Source organism: Spinacia oleracea, chromosome 4, assembly GCF_020520425.1.
Source record: "Spinacia oleracea cultivar Varoflay chromosome 4, BTI_SOV_V1, whole genome shotgun sequence".
NCBI classification, from domain to species: Eukaryota; Viridiplantae; Streptophyta; class Magnoliopsida; order Caryophyllales; family Amaranthaceae; genus Spinacia; species Spinacia oleracea.
This window is the reverse complement of record NC_079490.1, coordinates 49,410,239-49,432,492: the sequence shown is the minus strand read 5'-3', so window position 1 is coordinate 49,432,492 and position 22,254 is coordinate 49,410,239. Positions and strand designations below refer to the sequence as shown.

General features: G+C 35.1%; 2 protein-coding genes and 1 long non-coding RNA gene across 4 annotated transcripts; all 3 read right to left on the bottom strand.

Annotated features, from left to right (window-relative positions):
• Positions 1-8,771: 8,771 nt before the first annotated feature.
• Positions 8,772-10,803, bottom strand: LOC130459569 (uncharacterized). Of its 2 annotated transcripts, XR_008919068.1 has the most exons (4): positions 10,432-10,803; positions 10,117-10,348; positions 9,166-9,582; positions 8,772-8,970 (listed from the first exon to the last, which is right to left on the bottom strand). It is a non-coding gene; the product is annotated as an uncharacterized lncRNA (long non-coding RNA). The 2 variants fall into 2 exon arrangements; XR_008919067.1 differs by having other exon boundaries at positions 9,166-10,348.
• A 438-nt stretch (positions 10,804-11,241) lies between these two features.
• On the bottom strand, positions 11,242-12,746 carry LOC130472133 (uncharacterized). Its single transcript, XM_056842581.1, has 2 exons — positions 12,536-12,746; positions 11,242-11,986 (listed from the first exon to the last, which is right to left on the bottom strand). Exon 2 carries the CDS (start codon positions 11,735-11,737, stop codon positions 11,339-11,341), a length of 399 nt encoding a protein of 132 aa, XP_056698559.1. The 5' UTR covers positions 11,738-11,986; positions 12,536-12,746; the 3' UTR covers positions 11,242-11,338.
• Positions 12,747-14,479: 1,733 nt separating this feature from the next.
• On the bottom strand, positions 14,480-21,706 carry LOC110798496 (uncharacterized). Its single transcript, XM_056841700.1, has 10 exons — positions 21,651-21,706; positions 17,993-18,082; positions 17,519-17,629; positions 17,270-17,374; positions 17,041-17,157; positions 16,665-16,751; positions 16,321-16,402; positions 15,815-15,969; positions 14,852-15,031; positions 14,480-14,495 (listed from the first exon to the last, which is right to left on the bottom strand). Exons 1-10 carry the CDS (start codon positions 21,704-21,706, stop codon positions 14,480-14,482), a joined length of 999 nt encoding a protein of 332 aa, XP_056697678.1.
• Positions 21,707-22,254: the final 548 nt, after the last annotated feature.

Sequence of the window (22,254 nt, the reverse complement as noted above, 5' to 3'; positions counted from 1 at the left end):
TTTCAAGAAAATGCAACAGTACTTACAGCGGCATAATGCTCAGGTACAGCATCATACGCTATCCGGTGCGGAGGAGAAGCTACAGGAATGATCACCTCCACCTGTTCCTCGTCCGAGTTCTCATAGCGGAGGATCCTATCAGCATGAGGAATGTCCTGAGGATCAACCTCCTCCTCCTGCATACAATCATACAATCATCCAATCATACAAGAATACAAGAATACAAGATACAAAGTTCAAAAGCTCACCTGCAGTACGAAGCGTACTGGTGGAGCCAACCTCCTCAGGAAGTCGTCATAGCTACCCTTCCTTTGTACAAAGTCCCTCCAAGAACAGCAAACAACATCGCCCCTGACATTCACATAGAGCCGGGCAAGATCTTCATCCGGCGCCAGCATGGACTCCGGTGGGTCCTTGGGGACAAACCTGTTCCCCGAATGGTGCTGAAGGGACACTCGCTCCCCCAAATACGACATATGGCGGTACACCCCTGGGAGCAAAACCCGCCGTCCAGACAAGAAGTGGCCGCGAGCAGCCGAGGCAGGTACAGACGCGTTGGCAAAAGGACGCCACACCACCTGCAAAGCAGACAACTCAGGCAACTATACAAATACAAATACAAGAGAGTAAACAGTACAAAAAGATTACCTCATCAGCAGGTAGAACTCTCCAAGCTCTGCGGGAGGCCTCCAGAGGCACCCTCCTGCGCACCGCTCCTATCCAAGAGGCAGCATACGGGTAAGCCGCATCTCCAGTACGATCCGGCGCCAAAGTCGGAAAGTGCTCATATATCCAAATCTTTCAAAAGCAAGCAAAACATCAGTCAAGTTCAAATTCAAACATACAAGTACAAGGCACAAAGTACAAGGAGTCTTCAATACCTCCAGCACACTCCACAGAGCAGCAATGCTCGACTCACTCTCCGGCGCAGTCCGAGAGACCCACTTCATCTCTTACAAGAGGTGGCTATAGGCCAAACCACCCCAGTTATAGCTCGAAACAGCCCTCAAGTCCTGCAAAGCTGACAAGAAGCTAATGTGCACCCGACTGTTCCTGCTCGAGGCTGCAACCCTACTCACCAGAGCCAAGAGGAACAACCTAACCCTCTGCTCTGCAGACACACCCGCACCACGGATAACATCTACAATCACCGTCACGGAAGCATGGGTGTCGTCCTCTGACAAGTCAACAACAGGGCCGAGCAAGGCCCTGGCAGCGGCCGAGCGCCACGTCAGCTCCGAATCAAAGATCAAATTCCTCTCAGAAAAAGGAAGACCCGTAATCATAGCAAACTCAAAAGGGGTGATGGTGATCTCCCCCCATGCCATATGGAAAGTGTTGGTGGTATCCCACCACCGCTCTAGCAAAGCCCATAGCCGGGGTTTGATCCCCGTTCTCTTCGAAGTCCCTCCCATGGCACGCTAGAAGTCAACCAGGCCCGTCTGTAACCAGATCTCCATGGCCTCCTCATCAGCACGAATGGCTGCAAAAGCCTTCTGAAGCTCCGCCAAGGACCAGAAGGTGCGAAACGGCTCTCCATCATCCTGCAGATGAACGAATCAGCTCGAAACCTATACAAGTACAAAATACAAATTCAAAGCATAGTACAAGACTCACCAAGCCAGCGTGAGGCCGCTGAGACAAGTGAAACTCCGGTCGAAACACCAGATCAGAAGGACTCCAGGCAGTACCAACAAAAGTGGGTGCTCTCCGGGGAATCATACCCCCACCCGGCGCATTTATCGCAGTCGCTTCATCATCTGAAGCATCCTCCTCAGCAGCTCGAACCACCAAAGATTCGGCGAGCTTCCTCCAGTATGACGAGGCATACTAAAATCAAGCAGAGTACAAAGTGTCAAATTTCTAAACTGGGGGCTATCCTATACTAGCCCGTACAAAAATCAAAATTCAGAGGCTATCCTATACTAGCCTGTACAAAGTAAAAAATTCAAAAAAAATCCCCAGCGGCAGTACTAATCCAGCCTGGGACCTCTAGTTCAAAATTCAAATTCTACGTAAACGCCTAGGTTATCCACGCCGAAGCAGGTATACAAGCTCTACACCAACGCCTAGGCTATCCACGCCGAAGCAGGTATACAAGTTCTACACCAACGCCTAGGCTATCAACACCGAAGCAGGTATACAAGTCCTACACCAACGCCTAGGCTATCCACGCCGAAGCAGGTATACAAGTTCAACACCAATGCCTAGGCTACCCATGCCAAAGCCGGCCTTTCTAAAACTCTACAAACAACATCCAGGCAGCCTAGCCTATGCACTCTTGAGACCCCGCAAGGTCGCCAGTGAGACTACTATCTACAAACACCAGGTACAACATTCAAGAAAATTTTCAAAAAATTCGAATCTACAAGTTCCAACAGTTCAAGTTCGAGTGGCTATCAAACAATTTTCTACAAAGATTCAAGAAGCCTACTATCATGCAAGCATCATATTAACAAGTATTTCAAAGTACGAGAAAACCAAAGCTACATGCAATCCTAAAGTTATTTCATAAGCAAAAACATGAAATACTTACATGGACAAGGCAAGAACAAGACCAAGGGAAGAGCTTAATCGACCTTTGAGAGAAAGAGAAAAAAATGTCAAGAGAATGTGCCTCAAAATGGCACGGCAAGGGGAGATTTTATAGCTCGACCCCGCGCCAGACGCCGAGGCCCGCGCTGGGCGCAGCCTGCTGCATGCGCAGAATCTGCCGCGCGCGGTCTCCCTTGCTGATTGCACGTCCTTTACTGCTACGGTCTTCCGCACCAAGCATCAAGTGTCGCATCAGGGCATCTTTCGAAAATACGGGTATACACCCGTGTCTCCAAGTACAAACAGATGAATATTTCAAGAATACAAAGTCCGAAAAATACAACGACTCAGGCATTCGACTCCCAACGGACCCAAGCTCCAGGAAAGTCAGCCGAAATTTCAAAATCTTAAGGGCCAGTAAAAAGCTCTTATCCCCAGCCAAGCACATCCCCAACGGATCAACTCCGGGTATTCAAAATTCAAAAATTCAAAATTCAAAAATTCAAAATTCAAGATTCAAAATTCAAGATTCAAAATTTTCGATGCTAAGCTCCGTCCAACCCGATGGCGGAAGAACAGTACAAGTACAAACCGGAGTCGTCACATCCGAACAGAGGTAGACTCTATCCTTTTTTCTAACGCCTGCTTTGTGCAGGTACCGGCGTACAAAGAATGGTCTTGATTGCAGAACATCTTGATCATTCTCCGTCCCTTTCGAAATACTTTGACTTGCGCTTTCCTAACCGAACGCTCAGTCAAAGTGGGGGCTTCTGTAGACACCTAACTTGTGTCTCCCCTCTGGAATGATGATGATACCATTATCCTTACTGGGCGGTTGGAGAAACTCCGTGCGGAAATCCCAATTGCTAAGAACATCTCCAAAATACAAGATCCAAAATCCAATCCCCGAGGCCGTTCCCCTCCCGGAACTCGGTTCAAAATACAATTCTAAAAAACCAATTTCAAAATCGAAGTACAATCTCATCTAGTAGACCATTCCATTGGTTTTACTAATCCTTTTCCACTCAAAATCATATAAGGCAAGTCAAATTCAGGCTCCGACCCACAAAACCGAGCAAGCCGGCCCCGTCCCGTACAACCGGAATTCAAAACTCGAAACGACTTGTTTTTTTACGCAAAATCAAGTCTTAACCTCTAAGAAATCACTATGTGACAAGCATCGTATTATTCGTACGAAGGTACATCAATACAAGACAAATCAAGGACGGAGCCCGCATCCTTGATTTTGGCAGCACGCGTGCCACGTCACCAGCGCCCAACGCTGGTTTGGCGTGCTGCGCTGGCAATGTCTGGCAATTTCCACCCATTTTTCCTATAACCCCCTAATTTTCAGCATTTAGGGAGGCAGCTTCAATATACAACGTCGTAATACAAAAATTAGGCCTCAAATTCAAGTCCAAAAATCCTTCAAAAACACATACAAACTTCAAGTTCTAAGCAATTGGGAGCTCTAAAAGGAATTCTTGCCTAAACCTAAATAGGTAATTCCGAATCCCACAATATTCAATCATGTTTCTTTGATTTTCCTATTTCAAAAATGATTAGCAAGTTGGCATTTTTACTACTAAAGATGTCACTTGCAACAATCATACATCTTTTCAAAATCCAAACTTTTCAAAATACAAAAATGCAAACTTTCAAGATTCAAGGATGTTCAAAGTTGTTTTCAATCACTTCTTTGAACTAGAATCACTTTCAAGTATGGAGTAATCAAAGATGACACCTTTTTAGCTTCTAAAGGTTTAATATTTTGAGATTCAAAACTCCATTTTCAATATACAAGTTCAAGTTTTCAAATTTCAAGATCCCACAATGTTTAGGGTTGCTCATGACTACTTCCCTAAACTAGGATCCTTTCAAAATAAGAGCACATCAAAGATCTAACCTTTTCAACATTAAAAAGCTCGATCTTTGAGATTCAAGTCTCTTAAGTTTCAATATTTCAAGTACAAGTTCAATATTTCAAGTTCAAGTTCAATATTTCAAGATTCAAACTTTCAAGTTCAAGTTCTATATGCAAAATCTAGGATACTTTGGGATGAGCAACTTCTCCCAAGTTGAGATTTTTGGCTTTGAATTCGTGTCGGGCGCACTTATTTTTAAGGAGCCTCTTGGCGTTCGAATCTCATGTGCCCAAGTACAAATTTCAATATCGCAATTTCAATTATGCACCTTTCAATATTGCAATTTCAATTATGCACCTTTCAATACCGCAATTTCAATATCGCACTTTCAATTCCGCAATTTCAATATCGCACTTTCAATTCCGCATCTTTACTTGCCTAGTCCTTCTAGGCAATGTGGACCTACTCCCTAGTCCGTTTCTAGGGGGTCTTGTATTTACTAATTCCGCACTCATTTACAATTGTGATGTTGCTTTATTTGCTTTATTGCTTTCATCACCATACATGCTAAATACAACAAAATGCAAGGTTACATCACGCTTAACAAAGATAATTTCTTGGACAAACCGATCTTAGGTTCCATTAAATTACCTTTAAAGCAAAGTGACCACCATACAATTAGAGATTCTATTTGCTCTAAAATTCAAACCCACATAGTCTAATCTAGGGTATATTTTCGAAAATGCTATGTCACGTACTCGAATAATTTCTAAAGCTCGCGGAATAAGCATCTCGTTCCCGTGCCCGGATCTCACCCATCCGTTTCGAGGATTCAAAGCCTTATCCAAAATAGAGTCACTTGCGGTGTTTCCAAACGAGACTTTAAATAATGTTTGGTGGCGGCTCCTTCGAGGTACAAAATTACAATGGTTTTCTAAAAAACCGCCCCTTGTAGGGAAAGAGCATACTTGCGATGCGAACCAAAAAAACACCCCCTACAGTAAGTAATATTGTTTTTTTTTAAAAAAAAAATTCCTGGTTTAAGTTTTTATTTTATTATGTTCCAAAACATATTGCCTTGTGTTCTAATCTTTTGTATTTATGTTCTAGTTGTCTTCTGTTTGTTTTTTGTACTTTTTTTTATAATATATAATAATGTGTTTAAAATATTTCAATATGTGTTTGATTCTTCAGGGGTTTCTATGTTCTGGTTCTTTTATATTCTAATGTACCAGAAGAGAGGCCTTGTGTTCTATATTCAGATACTGTATGTTATATATTTTTCCCTGTTTTTTTTGTTTTTTTTTTGCTTATTTTAAATATTAATGTCAATGATTTTTTTTTCAGGTTGTTGCTAGAAAATTCACAGGCTTCATTGGAGGAAAAATACTTTATTTGTTGTTTATTTACTTATTGCATATTATAATTTATTTATTCTTAGAACACAATTGTTATTTTACCGTTGACATTTATTACCTTGTAAGTTTTTTATTATTTTTTTATGAAATATTCATTTAATATATGAATTTCTGGTTTTTTAATATCGTGTGTTTAAAGTTCGTCTTAGGTATTAGGATTTAACTTTGTATATTTTGTAGACTTCTTATCCCTTAGAACATGTTCTTTCCATTTTATAACATAACCATTGTGTTTTAGAACATGTCCAATTAACTTTTGATATTTCAATATTATTTTACATAGGAATACTATGTGTTCAAAATATGCTTTTGTGTATCAGAATTTTGTATTAGAACATATCTTGCAATTATTAGAACTTGCCAATTTATGTTTTGAAACGTGGTAAATTAATAGTGAATAAACACGCATAGAACCCACGATAATAATTTTTTAGAAATCAACACATGGAAATATTATCCAAAATAGCACACGGAAATCAACACACATAATCTTTTCCAAATATTATCCAGAATACGTAACCTTGGTTCAAATTAAAATAGCAACACACATAAATTATAATCCAAACTACATTTAAGTCAAAGTTTTATATAAGAAAGTTCTACTCTAATCATATTTAAGCTAATCCATCCTCATCTCTTTCTTCCATCTCCTTGACTTCACTGAAATCTCATGATGCACGTCATTTAGCTTTGATGATAATATCTTCCCACAATATTCTACCCTCAGTTTTTTTAGTGTTTGAATCTGCAGTTAACAAAAAAACCCATTAGAAACATCGTTTTTGACTTGAAAGTACAATAGTGTGGGAAAGATATGTTTTCCAGCTTAGTTCTTTGTTATTTCTGTTGTTTAGTGGTTTTTTGTTCTGCTTTGTTCCTCTTTTTTTTTTGATGTATCATGTTCTAAAACAGAGTGTCTTATGTTTTAATTAGTGTCACATATGTTCTAAACTAGTTTATTGAAACAAATAATACTTACATTGTCTTTCTCAAGTCCACACATCCCATTGATCTGCATCTTCTGCCTCATATGTTTCCATGTGCCTCATAAAAACACTCCACAATCATTATTATTGCTTAGGCTTCTCCATGGAATTTTTATTGTCCGTGTTTTGAACGAATCCACATAGTCTGTGGTTTCAATCTTGTCGAAGTGGCAGAAAAATTTGGTAAATCCTCTCAACTGAGTAAGAATAAAAAACATTTATTGCATTTGTTTTTTTTATTATATTTTACAATTAAAATGAAAGAATCATATAATGTATTACCATTTGTTTTGGTTCATTTCCATATTTCTTGAAAAAAGAAATCTTTGCAGGCAATGGTCTGTTATCGATCAGATCAAGTGTGCTGTTCAAGAAATTCACGCAAAGTAGGTAGAAGTGTGCTCCATTTACGACAGACATGAATAGCTGTTTAGTAAAATAGATGTTAGTCCCAGGTTCTATGTTCATATTATTCAACAATTTAAACTCAAATAAATCCAACAGGTTCTATGTTCATGTTCTAATCATTCCTTAACAAGTTCTAATCTTAAATTCATTATGTTCTAATCTGACTCAATCATGTTTTGAAGAATTTTTATCAAGTATAAGTTTACATATTACCACTTGGATATGGTTTAAGCTGTCCACTCCAGCATGTTTCATCTCTTTTTGCATCCTTGTAAACAGAAATTGCATCCTCGCTTCTTGCGTATCCTTTGCATTGAAATACTTGTTCGAGCACAGTATAAGCTGGAAAATTAAGTTCAGTGTTAGATTTCATTGGTGATAAGTTATTCATACAACATTAATTTAATGTAAAAGTAATACACTTACGTAAATTTGTGTGGAGAAAAAGAATCTGTTTGTTTTCTCTACACTCCTTCTTCTGTTTTCGATGTTCAGGATATATGAATATGCATCAATAATGTTGTTCACCACATGTTCCTTATCTGCAAGAGTGTGCATATCCTGTCTATTGATTGTGTTTACACCATCATAAATGGTTTCCCTTTATATGATAGTTGTGATTAATTATTATAACAAATAGACGAAATGTTTATAATATTATGTTAAATTACGTAAAAAGACATGTACTTTAAAATTTACGTTTTATCTCCTTCAACAAACGCATACTCTGCCAGCCTCCTATAACTTTCTTCCATGTTCTTGAATTTGCTTTCATTTTCAATCATGAAAGGAGACATTAAGTTCAATGGAAGTCTATCCACATTCCTTTTTACCCTTCATGCTTTTGTTTCAATGATATTTTCTTTGTCTCTGTTTAACCCAATAGTATTTATTTATTGTTAAAAGACAGTTTTATTAAACAAAGGAATCTATGTTCCAATTTCTAAGGCACATGATCCAAATATTATTTTTCATGTTCCAAACTAACATGTTAACTCTTATTTTGAACTGGAAAGACACTACTACATTTCTTATCAGATGCAACGCTTAAAATCGTTGCATTAGGCATCAAAATCCGTCGCATTAGACCTAATGCAACGACAAATAATCCTTGCATCCGGTGGCGTTACATTAAGCCTAATGCAATGATCAGTGACCTAATACAACGGAAAATTAATACCGTCGCATTAGATAAACATCTAATGCGATGGTCCTTAGATGGGGTGTCGCATTAGTTCTTTAACTAGTGCGACAGTTATTTTAGCTAATGCGACGGGTATTTTAGCTAATGCGACAGGTATTTTAGCTAATGCAACGGATGTCTACGATGGCTTAAAGAAATAATACAACGCCTTTATCCCTAATGCAACGGTAATTTATTGTCAAAAAAAATATGTTGGGCAGCTAATGCAACGGGTTCATTTATTAATAATAATAATAATAATAATAATAATAAAAATAATAATAATAATAATAATAATAATAATAATAATAATTTAAGAAAGAATGTCAATAATAAAAGATTTTTATTGACTTAAAGAGTAATATTACAATATTAGTGCCCATAGGACACATGCATTACAAAATAGTCGTTCACTAATTAATTTAGTGTTTTTAATGAAATAATGCATAAAATAAAAATCCATATAAACAAATTCAACATTACTGTAAATTACAAAATAACTCAAAAACAAACAAGAGCCTCCACCGTCTCATTTGTTAGATCTACATTTATTCTCCATTTAGCTCACCATACTCCTGCAAGTTTAAATCAAGAATGGGCACAAGTTAGAGATGGTGCACTAGCTAAAACACGATAAATAATATAATAAACTTCATGTTTATTCAAATAAAAGCATGAAATTTCACAAAATTGTAAGCAATACCTAGATACGACTATTTTTAAATGAAAATCTCAAATCCTTAAAATGACTCCAATCAAATACAACTTACTGTTTTAGTATGGAGGAAGTAGAAATTGTGTTTAAAGTTTGAACCAAGCTGAGCAGGAACAATAATACAGCGAGGGGCCTTGCATACTGGGAAATCAAGGGGTCTTGCATATGTGGATTTCTGTGATGATGCACACCTTGAGGCTGTTGTGGTAAAGAACAAACAATGGTTGCTGAAGAATAAATTGAGCATTGTCAGATCAGATCCTTCTAAAAGAAAAAATCAATCAGGTCCAAAGATATGGCCTGGAGATCGATCAGGCAAGAACCAAGAGAAGCCATTCTTTTGATCCATCTGGTGATCAGCCGACCTCTAGTGAGGTGCGTAACAATGATGGAGTCCAACTCAAGGGAAAAAACACATTTGCAGTTCCACGCAATGTCAGGCCTCTTGGTTTAACCGAGATCAAACCAAAAGCTGTTGAAAGTGATGACAAGAAACCAAAATCAAATGATGAATTCAAAAACATGTTTCTTAAAAAGTAGCTGATACAATTGTATGTGAGAGTTAAATGTACATGTCTCTAGTTTTTGTTACTAATCACTAGCCGCAAATGGTAATTTACTACACTTTATTAAGTTATTGGTATCAACTTTCAGCTATTAACTAAACTCTTTCACATGAACTGCAAACTAGAAGCTAGTAGGGCCTTAGTATTAAGCTTCTGTTGAGTGTCAAGTCCTCCTATTACTTCTTCAGTTTAGAAGTCCTTTTTTCCTTTTTCCCTCAACTCTTTACATATTTGCTTCTAACCTCACCTCCCCCCTGTTTGTATACTAATACTAGACAAGTATTGCCTTCTAGGTGTCTACTATACGAACCTGTCCAACTATACAAGTATACTCTCCCCCTTAAAGCACTATATTGAAAAAACAGGAACTGTTAGTTTGGATGAACACAAAAACAGCCTGCCAAGTCAAAATTCCTTACAGTAATTCGAAGAAAGCTTACTATTCTGCTACATCTTTTAGGATGTTAGTTGTAATGCGGTACTCAATGAAAGAGTGGCTTTATAAATGCTTTATGTGGAACTTGCAGAATCTGGTTAAATTCCTGCTACCGGAACACTCATTAAGCCACCGGTTCCTTCTACATAGTAGCAATACAGTTCAAGCTCTTCGTAGTTCTCATAACTAGTTTTCCACGTGTCCATTCTCATTCCTTTCGCCAAGTCTTTGAACGGCTATTTGTACAGAAATGTAAGTTAGTGTAGCAAAACTAACAGGAAATCTAAGGAGATAACTGAAGTAAATAGGTGAAACGTACCTTGATTTTTAAGGGATATTGTTGGACAGTGTCAGCCAAGGCAACATCAATTTTTCATGAGGGTATCTATCAAAGATGTCCTCGAGCCTCTTTTCTCAGTTATCCAACACAATTGAGTCCATGAGACGGGAATTTGGACCATCCACCAGCTCATCAATCCTCTGTGTCCAAGCTGTCAACCAGGGCAACATAGTATTATCCGCGGAGCCTCGGTGAGAAATATATATCTCAAAAAAGAAAAGAAAAAGATAGCATGATTACAATTCAAGTGAAGATTGAATTGGGGGTTTAGATATGGAGGCACGGGAAAGGAAATTAGCTAGGGTTTCATTCTCCTCTTCGTGAACACATGAACCTGATTCAATTGACATAAATTGGGGAATGTATTTGGGAAGGTTGGGTAACTTGGGTTTAAGTTTAATTTGTACGAATGTGCGAGAAGCTGACGAATTATGACGCAACAATTATAGATTTATTTATTTATTTTATATAGCCGTTGCATTAGCCTCATCAGATGATAGGCCGTTGCAGGGGTCATTGCATTATCCCTTTCTAATGCAATGGTGCAGCAGGATTAGAACATACTGTTGCATTAGCCGCACCTATTGCAATGGTTCAGATTTTACTGTTGCATTAGATGCTATATGACCGTTGCATTTAGTCGAAAATGTAGTAGTGAGAATTGTGTTATTTTAAAGTCTTTAAAATATTTTTTTTATAAATATGTTGTTTTCAAAATACTTATTTTTTCCGAAAATCCCATCCAAAATACATTAATACAAGTACTTTACCCTTGCATCTTTTCCTTGCCCTTCTGTTTTGCATCTCCAGCGGTAAGAATTTTCTCGCTTTCCATAGCTGCTGCATCTGCCATTTTCATCAAATTTTCAGCAGCTGACTCATTTGCTCACTGTTTTGGTGAAGCTGGGGTAACAATGTTATGCTCTGGATTTTCAGCTTTTTGTTCTTGATTGATTGGCGAGGGAGATAGTAAGTTGAAGCTTGTGTATTTTGCAATTGCGGTCCTAGTGGCTTCTGGTGTTTCGTTTGATGCAGTTTTAATGGCAGGCTTCATGATTTCAGGCTCGGAAGGAATTTCAGGTTCTGGTGTTGGGGTTCTTGTTCTGAACCGTGGAGTTGGTATATCTAGCCTTGGAGTAATGAAATCCTCTGGATTCTCCAGTACTTCATGTATCTGTGCATCTCTAGGAGTGCTTTGTATCTTCTTTTCATTCGCTCTTTGCTCATAATACATATTCCACTCATTTGCCATTAAGTTATCCAACTCCTCCATGAATCCAGGCATGTCAAACAGATGTTGATCCTGGCTTAAAATTGATGGGGTTTTGTTTTTCTGCTCTTCTTCATCTTTGTTTTGGCTTAGCTTTTGTTTCTTAGAGGTGTACTTGTTCCAAATGTTTTAAACTAGGCTGTGCATTTTGTCTGTTGTATCGGCCTCGTTAAACATTTCATGCGCTTTGTCTAGCATGTTGTAGATCTCGCTGACATTGGAAGCAAGCGGCTTTGCCAATGTACTAAATTTTTCCAAAAATTCCTACAATGTTGTAAACAATATATTAATATATTATTTTATTTCAAAATTTCTAATTAGGACATATAATTCTATTTTAGTTTTTAAGATAGTCAAATTTAGAACATATGCATAATTAATTAGAACACACATTGGAAAGTTTAGAACATTAGACAAACATAAGTATAATGAATATTTAAAACTTAGAACACAAGCATATATAATTGGATTATTAATTTAAAAATTTAGAACATTAAAGAAACATGAGTGTAAAGAATATTGAAAAGTTAGAACATAAGCATACATAATTGGAACATTAATTGGAAAGGTTAGAACAATAGAGAAGTATAAGAATAATCATATACTGTATCTGTTTCAACCTTTCACTAACATGTTCTAAATATTTCTAGATTTTGTGTTTTAGGATTTTTTAACATGTTCTACAGACTTCTTATGTATGTTCCAATGTTTTCTTCGCATGTTCTAAAATTCATTTGTATAAGTTCTAAGTATGTCTTAACATGTTCTAAACTATAACAGAAGTGTGCTAATTAAATTTGATGATGTTCTTACCATCATTTCAGTTTTTGAATTTGAAGAAGTTCCTGCCATATTTGTTGTTTCTGTTGTTTTTGGGATTTCAAGATTGGGCACAACATTTCCCGGGACATTTGGTTCAGCTCCTATGCGATTCAGCACTATACCTTGTCCAAATCCTCTTGCCTTCTGGATGGCAATTCTTTATGTCACTCTTTTTCTATTCCACACTGACAAAAGTGGGATTTCTCTTGGTACTTGTTCGCCTCCTCTTTGTAATCGATCGAAGTACAACACCTGTTCATATCATGTCAATATTTATTGTTTATACAACATATTAAATAACTTTTAAAACGACATTAAGAAAAAGGAAACAGAAATTTTTACCAAGAGAAACCGTAGAGGTCCCGTATAGAAAGAAGTTCCTACTTTCTGTTCACACACAAATTTCTTCCAATGTTTGTACACAAACGTGCTCCAATCCAGATTAGCAATCATGTTTGTGTTCATACAGCTGTACATGAACCTGATGTATACTTGTGGGTTTGTGGTTGATCTCATACAGGAGTTCACTGTAGCAATGATGAAGTTCCAAGTGAACTCATCGCATACAGGTTGACTCATTAGCTCCTTTATTCTAGCAATCAGTGGCAAGTTTGTTGGGCTCCCCTTCCTCAGGTTAAAACTTCTCCTCCATGTTGATAAGAACTCTATGTAATTATCATCGATATCCTCATTTTCTGGCTCCACAATTTCTTCCCCTCCTAATGGTACACCATACACCTGATGAACGTCTTCTGGTGTGACAAAATTTTCACCACTTCCTGGCAGAATGATTGACTGTCGGTCTACATTAGAGCTCATAACTATGTATTCTTCCAATGCTTAATTATGATTTGCCATGCTAAGACTTAGAAATCCCCCAAATCCAATTTTCCTGATAACTTCCTTATGCTTGTCAGACATTTTCTTGATAAGTTCAATCAATTGGGTTGGTGCAATTTTCTGATACAAGACCACCTTTTTCTTTTTCTTTGGAGCAATCGGCATTGCATCCTCATCAATCTCCAATAACTCCAGATCGTCATCATCATGCTCTTCGATTTTCCTTAATTTTCCCTTGTCTCTGTCTGCTTTTGTCACAATCTGTAATAAAAACATATAGAACATATGATGAGGAAGAATAGAACATAATATGTTATAAGTCATTGTACACATGTTCGAATTAATATTTTTATGTTCTAATTCAATGAAAACATGTTTGAATTAATTTCTCTTGTGTTCTAATTTTTTTTAACATGTTCCAATTTTTTTTTTTGCTTTTTTCTACCATTTTTTATGTATTCTAGTTTATTATCATGAAATCTCAATATTGTAAATTTTACCTGTAATTGTTGTCTTTTTCTCTTGTTCAACAGATTTTCTTCCTCTTCCTCTTCTTGTTCTTCTTCTTTTTCCCCTTCAAAATCTTCATCATCTTCTGATCTTCTTCATCGATCTCAGAGTCTTCTTTCTTCATTGTTTTACGGGATTTTCTCCCAACTCTCTTTCTAGCTTCCTTTACAATCTCTCCCTTTTGCTCCTCTTTTTCAACAGCCTTCTCAGATTCTTGCACTCTTAAGCTTCTTCGGGTTGGTGTTCTTGTTCCCAAGGCCTTGTCTGCCTTCTTCTGTACCACTCCCTTTTCCTTTTTTTGCAAGTCCTTTGTCATTCTTTTCGTCTTCCTTTTTCGTTGTTGTATTCTTCTCCTTTTTTGTTCTTTTCTTTGGTGGTTGTGTCCTTGCAACTTTGAATTGACTAAGAAGTATATCATCATCTGTTTCTTCATCGTCTTTTTCCATTGGATCTTCTGCTTCATCTTCGATGATTTTTTCCACTCGTCGAAGTGGTTGCAACTTTGTCTTTGCTGCCACGCTTTTTCTTTTCATTTTTCTTGGAGCAGACGCAACAATTTCATCTCTGTTAATGTTTTCATCTTGTTCATTTAACTTTCTGCCTGTTAAACAGTAAAAATGAAGTAGAATTTATATTAGAACATGAGGTGTTTTTGTGTTCTAAATTCTTAAATCATATTCAAATAAACTACTCTTATGTTCTAATTCAGTTAACACATGTTTTAATTAATCAATCCTGTGTTCTAATTATATTTTATATGTTCGAATTAAGTTTACTCATGTTCTAATTAAACATTCTTATGTTCTAACTAAGTGTACACATGTTCTAATTAATCACTCTTGTGTTCTAATTGTTTTTACTATTTTCTAAAGTAGTAGAACATGCAAAATATGATATATAAAACTAGAACAATAATTATTTTATTACAACAGAAAGTGTAATTTTGTTCCAAAATACCTAGAAGGTGATTTGAGGTTTTCAGATTTATTCTCAGCATTCTCATCCTCATCAATTTTATTGTTTTCATCTTCATCATCGCCAGTTTCTTCATTTTCATCACCTTCTGCATTATCTTCCTCTTCCCCGGAATCCTTTTTCTCCATTGGGCAACAGGTTGATTTCTTTACATTCTCCCACCTGTTAATTTATGAATAAAAGTTATTCTTTTATAATTGGCAAATTTGCCAAAAACAACCTTTTATAACCCATTTTTTGCGAGAAACAACATTTTAAATTTTTTTTTTGCGAAAAAGACCTTAAACTAAAAAAAACTTGCGAGAGACAACCTTTTTGTCTTTTCCGGCGTTGACTACTCATTTCCGGCATTGACTTCACCGGTTTTGCTAACCTCACCTTTTTTTTCCCTTAAAAACCAAAGACAAATTTGCCAAAAACAACCTTTTATAACCCATTTTTTGCGAGAAACAACCTTAAATTTTTTTTTTTTGCGAAAAGGACCTTAAACTAATTTTTTTTTTTGCGAAAAGGACATTTTACTCCTCAACATCCGTCACCCATGAACATCGAAAAGCCTTAACTAGTGAGTGCATGGAATTAAAGTTTTTTACTCTACTAAAAACATCAAGGATATTGTTAATTTGATTGGAAAAGGGTGGTGAAATTAGGTGTTTTTTCTTGCATGCGGAGGTTATATGTAAAATGCTAATCAATGCTAAGGGAAAAAGGGTGAGATTAGCAAAACCGGCGAAGTCAATGCCGGAAATGAGTAGTCAATGCCGGAAAAGCCAAAAAGGTTGTCTCTCGCAATATTTTTTTTATAGTTTAAGGTCCTTTTTCGCAAAGAATAAAATAAAAGGTTGTTTCTCGCAAAAAATAGGTTATAAAAGGGTGTATTTGGCAAATTTTCCTTTATAATTTAAATAATTTACTAAAATATAATGGTTTATTTTTAGAACATACCCTGGAGCTGATCTCGGTTTTTTGCTCTCAATGTTTTCATTCTGTTCCTTATGATCATCATCATCATCTTGTTCATCATCTATTTCTTCATTATCAGTTTCCACAAGGACTTCTCCCTGCTCTTTTGTATGTGACTTTTCATCCTTGTTTTCTTTCTTGGATCAATCCCTAAAACATTGATTAGGTATGTAATTATATATTTATATCATTAAAATATATTTAAATTAAAATTAGATTAAAACTTTGTATCTTTGACTTACTTTGAATCAATGTTTTCCAACGAGTTGGCAAGGGCCAAATGTATTGCAATTTCTAACTCATCATCTTCGTTTTCTTCAATAATTGGTTTTGTTCCCGAAGATGATGCTTCTAACTCATTTGAATGAGTTGTAACAGTTGGCAACCTCAATGAATCAACTTTCATCTCTTCCTTCTTTTCCTCTGTTTTTTTTGGCTCTGCTTCGGCATTTTCTTTTTTCTGTTTGATTGTTCTGGGGCACATCTACCTTTTGAGGCTCTTTTGTGTTCTCTTCCAGCTTTTCAGATTCTTTATTTTCAGTTGATATGTCCAACTTTTCCGATTCATTCCTAAAAAAAATATTACAACATATTGCAGACTTTATTAGTACACACATACAAGTAATTAAAACATAGATATATGCAATTATAAAATAGGATAGGTAAATTAAAACATAAAGTTATGATATTAGAGCATAAGTGAAGTATATTAGAACATACATTACAGATAAAAATAACATTGATTCAAGTATCTTAAATTTAAAATCTAACTATATTAGTTCTGTTTTTCAAGTATTCTGAATGTGTTAATATTTCGATAAAAAATATTTACCTTTGATCATAGACCAATGTAGGCAACGCCTTCAATCCATGAAGATCACCTTTAATTTTGAATATAACTTTTTTTGGTGGTTGACCCCTAAATGTTTATAGTTTATTCCAAATATTAGTACATAATTTTTTATATTATAATATAGGATCATTTAAACAAAATCCAAGTAATTGAAAATTAGAACATAAGATACACACTTTTAGAACATAAGCAGCATACCTAGGATTAATTTTTTTCCTGTTGTGGATTTTTAAGCCCCACTATGATCCTTTCTTTTTCTTTCCTATTTAGTTGTAGTTTTAAACATTTATTAGTAAATGTTGTGAAATTGAAATTTATTTTTTTTCTTATTGTTAACTTTAATTAGGATTATTACCTCTTGATTGGAATTACTTCAGAAGTGGTTTGTACCCCTTCAGTAGTAAATATCAAGGTATGTTTAATCCTTTCTTTCGGTTGAGGAACTCTATTGTATTCAGTTTCAGGAACACTCCTATCACATTGGTAAAACATTTTGAAACATAAGAAAATGGAGTAATAACTTTCAATATTATATTAAAGAACATATTATGCATTTAATATTGAAGTAAAATTCTGAAACTTACTTTTGAATCGAAATTGTTGATTCAGTTGAAGTTGTTTGCAATATGGGCTCTTGTTCACCGTCTATTCTTTCTGGATTTCGATTATCTTCTTCTATATCCTCATTCCTATAAATAAATTTGTACTTAATTATAAGAAATGACCAGGCAATAAACATACTAAATCAAAGTGTAAAAGACATGTTCTAAAGATTTATGTTATGTTCTAAATATTGGCAAATGTTTATTATAATTTAAATTCTGGAAAATTACCTTATAATGTCACATTCCAAAACAATATTTTTCGAAATTTCTTCGTTCACAGTTGGACTTCCAAATGTGACTGTTTTTGTTGTTTTGGCAACATCCTTTTCTGTTTTCTCTCTGTTTTCATTTTGATAACATATTATATTTTAGAACATGCATCATAATATTTGAAAATTTTATGCATGACATTAGAACATGCATTATAACATTAAAACATGCTTTAAATAACTTTTAGAACATACACTATGTTACTTAGAACATTATTATTTATTGTCAAAACAATTACAACATGGCAAATAACATTAGTTCATGGGAAAAAAATTTAGTGCATGTTTAAATACATTAGAACATATTAATTTAAGAATGCTTCGAACATTCTCTACAAATGCTTCGAACATTAATTTAAGAATTAGAACATGCTTAAAACATCAATTTAACTCATGTAATTATTTGACACTCTATATAATTTTAAATTCTTACGTTTTTGAAATATTTTCTTCTGTAGCATTTGTATGAAGTTCTGAAACAACCGCATTATCATTCTTCGCATATTGGATGTGATCCTCCTTGCTGAAAATATTAGAACATTTACATAAATATTAGATAATGTCAAAAATCTTTAGAAGAACATGCTCAAACATTTTAGAATATCCGTTTTATAAAATTAGATCATGTACTAAAACAATGAAACATGTTGCAATGGCATCATAACATTCTTAAAATGTTTAGAACATAGAACTTTTTTTTAGAACATCCTTTTAATCATGACTCCCAACTTTAGAACTTGCCTTATGTCATCATTCTAAAATTAGAGCATGCTTAGAAAATGCTTTGAACATGCTTTGAACATCAATGTACCATTAGAATATGTTCTAAAACATTACTTCATGACTAAAAACTATAGAACATGCTCAAATTTCAGAATATTTGTTTTATAAATTAGATCATGGCTTAAAACAATGAAACATTTTGTAATAACATTAGAACATTCTTAAAGTTTTTAGAACATTGTAATTTTTGTAGAAAATATCTATCATTAAAACATTAAATCATGAGTTTTAATTTTAGCACTTGCCGTAGAACATCATTCTTACATTAGAACATGCTTAAAACATGGTTTGAACATCAATATATGATTAGAATAACATAAAAACATTGAAACATGTGTTAACAATATTAGAACATGTGTTGCAATGACATTAGAACATTCTTAAAATGTTTAGAACATGGAATTTTTTTTTATAATATCCTTTTAATCATGAGTGTTAACTTTAGAACTTGCCTTAAAACATCATTCTGAAATTAGAACATGCTTAGAACATGCTTTGAACATCAATGTACCATTAGAATATTTTCTAAAACATTACATCATGACTAAAACCTTTACAACATGCTCAAATTTCAAAATATTTGTTTTATAAATTAGATCATGGCCTAAAACAATGACACATGTTCTAATAACTTTAGAACATTCTTAAAATGTTTAGAACATGGTAATTTTTTTAGAACATTCTTTATCTAACAACAGATCTATTATTAAAATATTAAATCATGACTTTTAAATTTAGAACTTGCCTTAGAACTTCATTCATACATTAAAACATGGTTTGAACATCATAAAAACATTGAAACATGTATTAATAATATTAGAACATGCCGAAAAAATTAGAACATTCAATTTTAATATCAGATCTGGTATAAAAACATTAAATTATGACTATTAACTGTAGAACTTGATTTTGAACATAAATTTAACATTAGAACATGCTTAGAACAATAATTTTAGTCGATTTTTTTATTTGATACTGTAAATAACTTGATATTCTTACGTATTTGTAGTTTTTTCTTCTGTTGAAGGAGCATTGAGACCAGAATCAGTTGCGTTTTTAGCTTCCTCTCTTTGCATGTGCTCGATTTTGTTTAATATTTCAAAATTACGCAAAAAAATTAAAAAATTAATTGAAATTGACGAAAAACATTTAAACTATTTGAATTTGTTAGTGTAGACACCTAACTTGTGTCTCCCCTCTGGGATGATGACGATACCATTATCCATACTAGGCGGTTGGAGAAACTCTGCGCGAAAATCCCAATTGCTAAGAACATCTCCAAAATACAAGATCCAAAATCCAATCCCCGAGGCCGTTCCCCTCCCGGAACTCGGTACAAAATACAATTTTCAAAAACCAATTTCAAAGTCCAAGTATAATCTCATCTAGTAGACCATTCCATTAGTTTTACTAAGCCTTTTCCACTCAAAATCATATAAGGCAAGTCAAATTCGGGCGCCGACCCACAAAACCGAGCAAGCCGGGCCCCGTCCCGAACAACCGGAATTCAAAACTCGAAACAACTTGTTTTTTTACGCAAAATCAAGTCTTAACCTCCAAGAAAGCACTACGTGCCAAGCATCGTACTATTCGTACGAAGGTACATCAATACAAGACAAATCAAGGACGGAGCCCGCATCCTTGATTTTGGCAGCACGTATGCCACGTCACCAGCGCTGGTTTGGCGTGCTGCGCTGGCAATGGCTGGCAGTTTCCAGCCATTTTTCCTATAAATACCCCCTAATTTTCAGCATTTAGGGAGGCATCTTCAATATACAACGCCGTAATACAAAAATTACGCCTCAAATTCAAGTCCAAAAATCCTTCAAAAACACATACAAACTTCAAGTTCTAAGCAATTGGGAGCTCTAAAAGGAATTCTTGCCTAAACCTAAATAGGTAATTCCGAATCCCACAATATTCAATCATGTTTCTTTGATTTTCCTATTTCAAAAATGATTAGCAAGTTGGCATTTTTACTACTAAAGATGTCACTTGCAACAATCATACATCTTTTCAAAATCCAAACTTTTCAAAATACAAAAATGCAAACTTTCAAAATTCAAGGATGTTCAAAGTTGTTTGCAATCACTTCTTTGAACTAGAATCACTTTCAAGTATGGAGTAATCAAAGATGACACCTTTTTAGCTTCTAAAGGTTTAATATTTTGAGATTCAAAACTCCATTTTTCAATATACAAGTTCAAGTTTTCAAATTTCAAGATCTCATAATGTTTAGGGTTGCTCATGACTACTACCCTAAACTAGGATCCTTTCAAAATAAGAGCACATCAAAGATCTAACCTTTTCAACATTAAAAGGCCTGATCTTTGAGATTCAAGTCTCTTAAGTTTCAATATTTAAAGTACAAGTTTAATATTTCAAGTTCAAGTTCAATTATTTCAAGTTCAATATTTCAAGATTCAAACTTTCAAGTTCAAGTTCTATATGCAAAATCTAGGATACTTTGGGATGAGCAACTTCTCCCAAGTTGAGATTTTTTGCTTTGAATTCGTGTCGGGCGCACTTATTTTTAAGAAGCCGCTTGGCGTTCGAATCTCATGTGCCCAAGTACAAATTTCAATATCGCAATTTCAATTATGCACCTTTCAATATTGCAATTTCAATTATGCACCTTTCAATACCGCAATTTCAATATCGCACTTTCAATTCCGCAATTTCAATATCGCACTTTCAATTCCGCATTTTAATTCCGCATCTTTACTTGCCTAGTCCTTCTAGGCAATGTGGACCTACTCCCTAGTCCGTTTCTAGGGGGTCTTGTATTTACTAATTCCGCACTCATTTACAATTGTGATGTTGCTTTATTTGCTTTATTGCTTTCATCACCATATATGCTAAATACAACAAAATGCAAGGTTGCATCACGCTTAACAAAGATAATTTCTTGGACAAACCGATCTTAGGTTCCCTTAAATTACCTTTAAAGCAAAGTGACCACCATACAATTAGAGATTCTATTTCCTCTAAAATTCAAACCCACATAGTCTAATCTAGGGTATATTTTCGAAAATTCTATGTCACGTACTCGAATAATTTCTAAAGCTCGCGGAATAAGCATCTCGTTCCCGTGCCCGGATCTCACCCAAATGTTTCGAGGATTCAAAGCCTTATCCAAAATAGAGTCACTTGCGGTCTTTCCAAACGAGAATTTAAATAATGTTTGGTGGCGACTCCTTCGAGGTACAAAAATACAATGGTTTTCTAAAAAACCGCCCCTTTGTAGGGAAAGAGCATACTTGCGATGCGAACCAAAAAACACCCCCTATAGTTAGATTATCACTAACCTTGTATTTTCGCAGTTGTTTGCAGAATCAATCGCATATTCATCACCTTTCTCCATCGAAATTGTGTAGAATTTGCACTTTCAGATTTTTTTCGCGATTTTTTTGCAATTTTTATTGATTAAGCGTGATTGAACTAATAGAATGAAGTGTTGTTGTTTTTGCAATAGTTCGGCAGGAATTCGGTTTAAATAAGGATGAATTTGAGCGGTTTTTGCCCGTTGCAGGGTAGTGAGTGGGAGGTTGAGGAGAGAGAAAATGGTGAGAGAGTGGGAGTTATGGTATTTGAGGAGAGAGAACCTTTTTTTTCTTTTTATATTTTTGCTCCGTTTTTTTGTATTTACAATCATGCCATTATGGCAGTGGCTTGGATTAGATTGTGGCCATTGATTTGTTTCTAATCCAATGGTGTAAAAGGTGTTCTTATTATAAGAAGTGTACTTACATAAGGGAGTGTTCTTACCGGATCCCTCCCCTATATATATATATATATATATATAAATAGGTTGGGATCTGGTGAGAAGTTATTTTAGGTGAAAAGTATCAGATGTAATATGGACCGTGTAAATGAGTTAATCTGGACTGTATAAATGAGAAGTAATCCAAC

Bases quoted from the DNA above. Each gene is read 5' to 3' on its own strand.
- LOC130472133 (XM_056842581.1), bottom strand. From the start codon at position 11,737: ATGCCTGGATTCATGGAGGAGTTGGATAACTTAATGGCAAATGAGTGG.
- LOC110798496 (XM_056841700.1), bottom strand. From the start codon at position 21,706: ATGGAGAAAGGTGATGAATATGCGATTGATTCTGCAAACAACTGCGAA. The intron at 18,083-21,650 runs GTTAGTGATAAT...TAATATTTTCAG, and splicing joins AACAACTGCGAAAATACAAG to CAAGGAGGATCACATCCAAT. The intron at 15,970-16,320 runs GTAGATGTGCCC...GATTGATCCAAG, and splicing joins ACACAAAAGAGCCTCAAAAG to AAAGAAAACAAGGATGAAAA.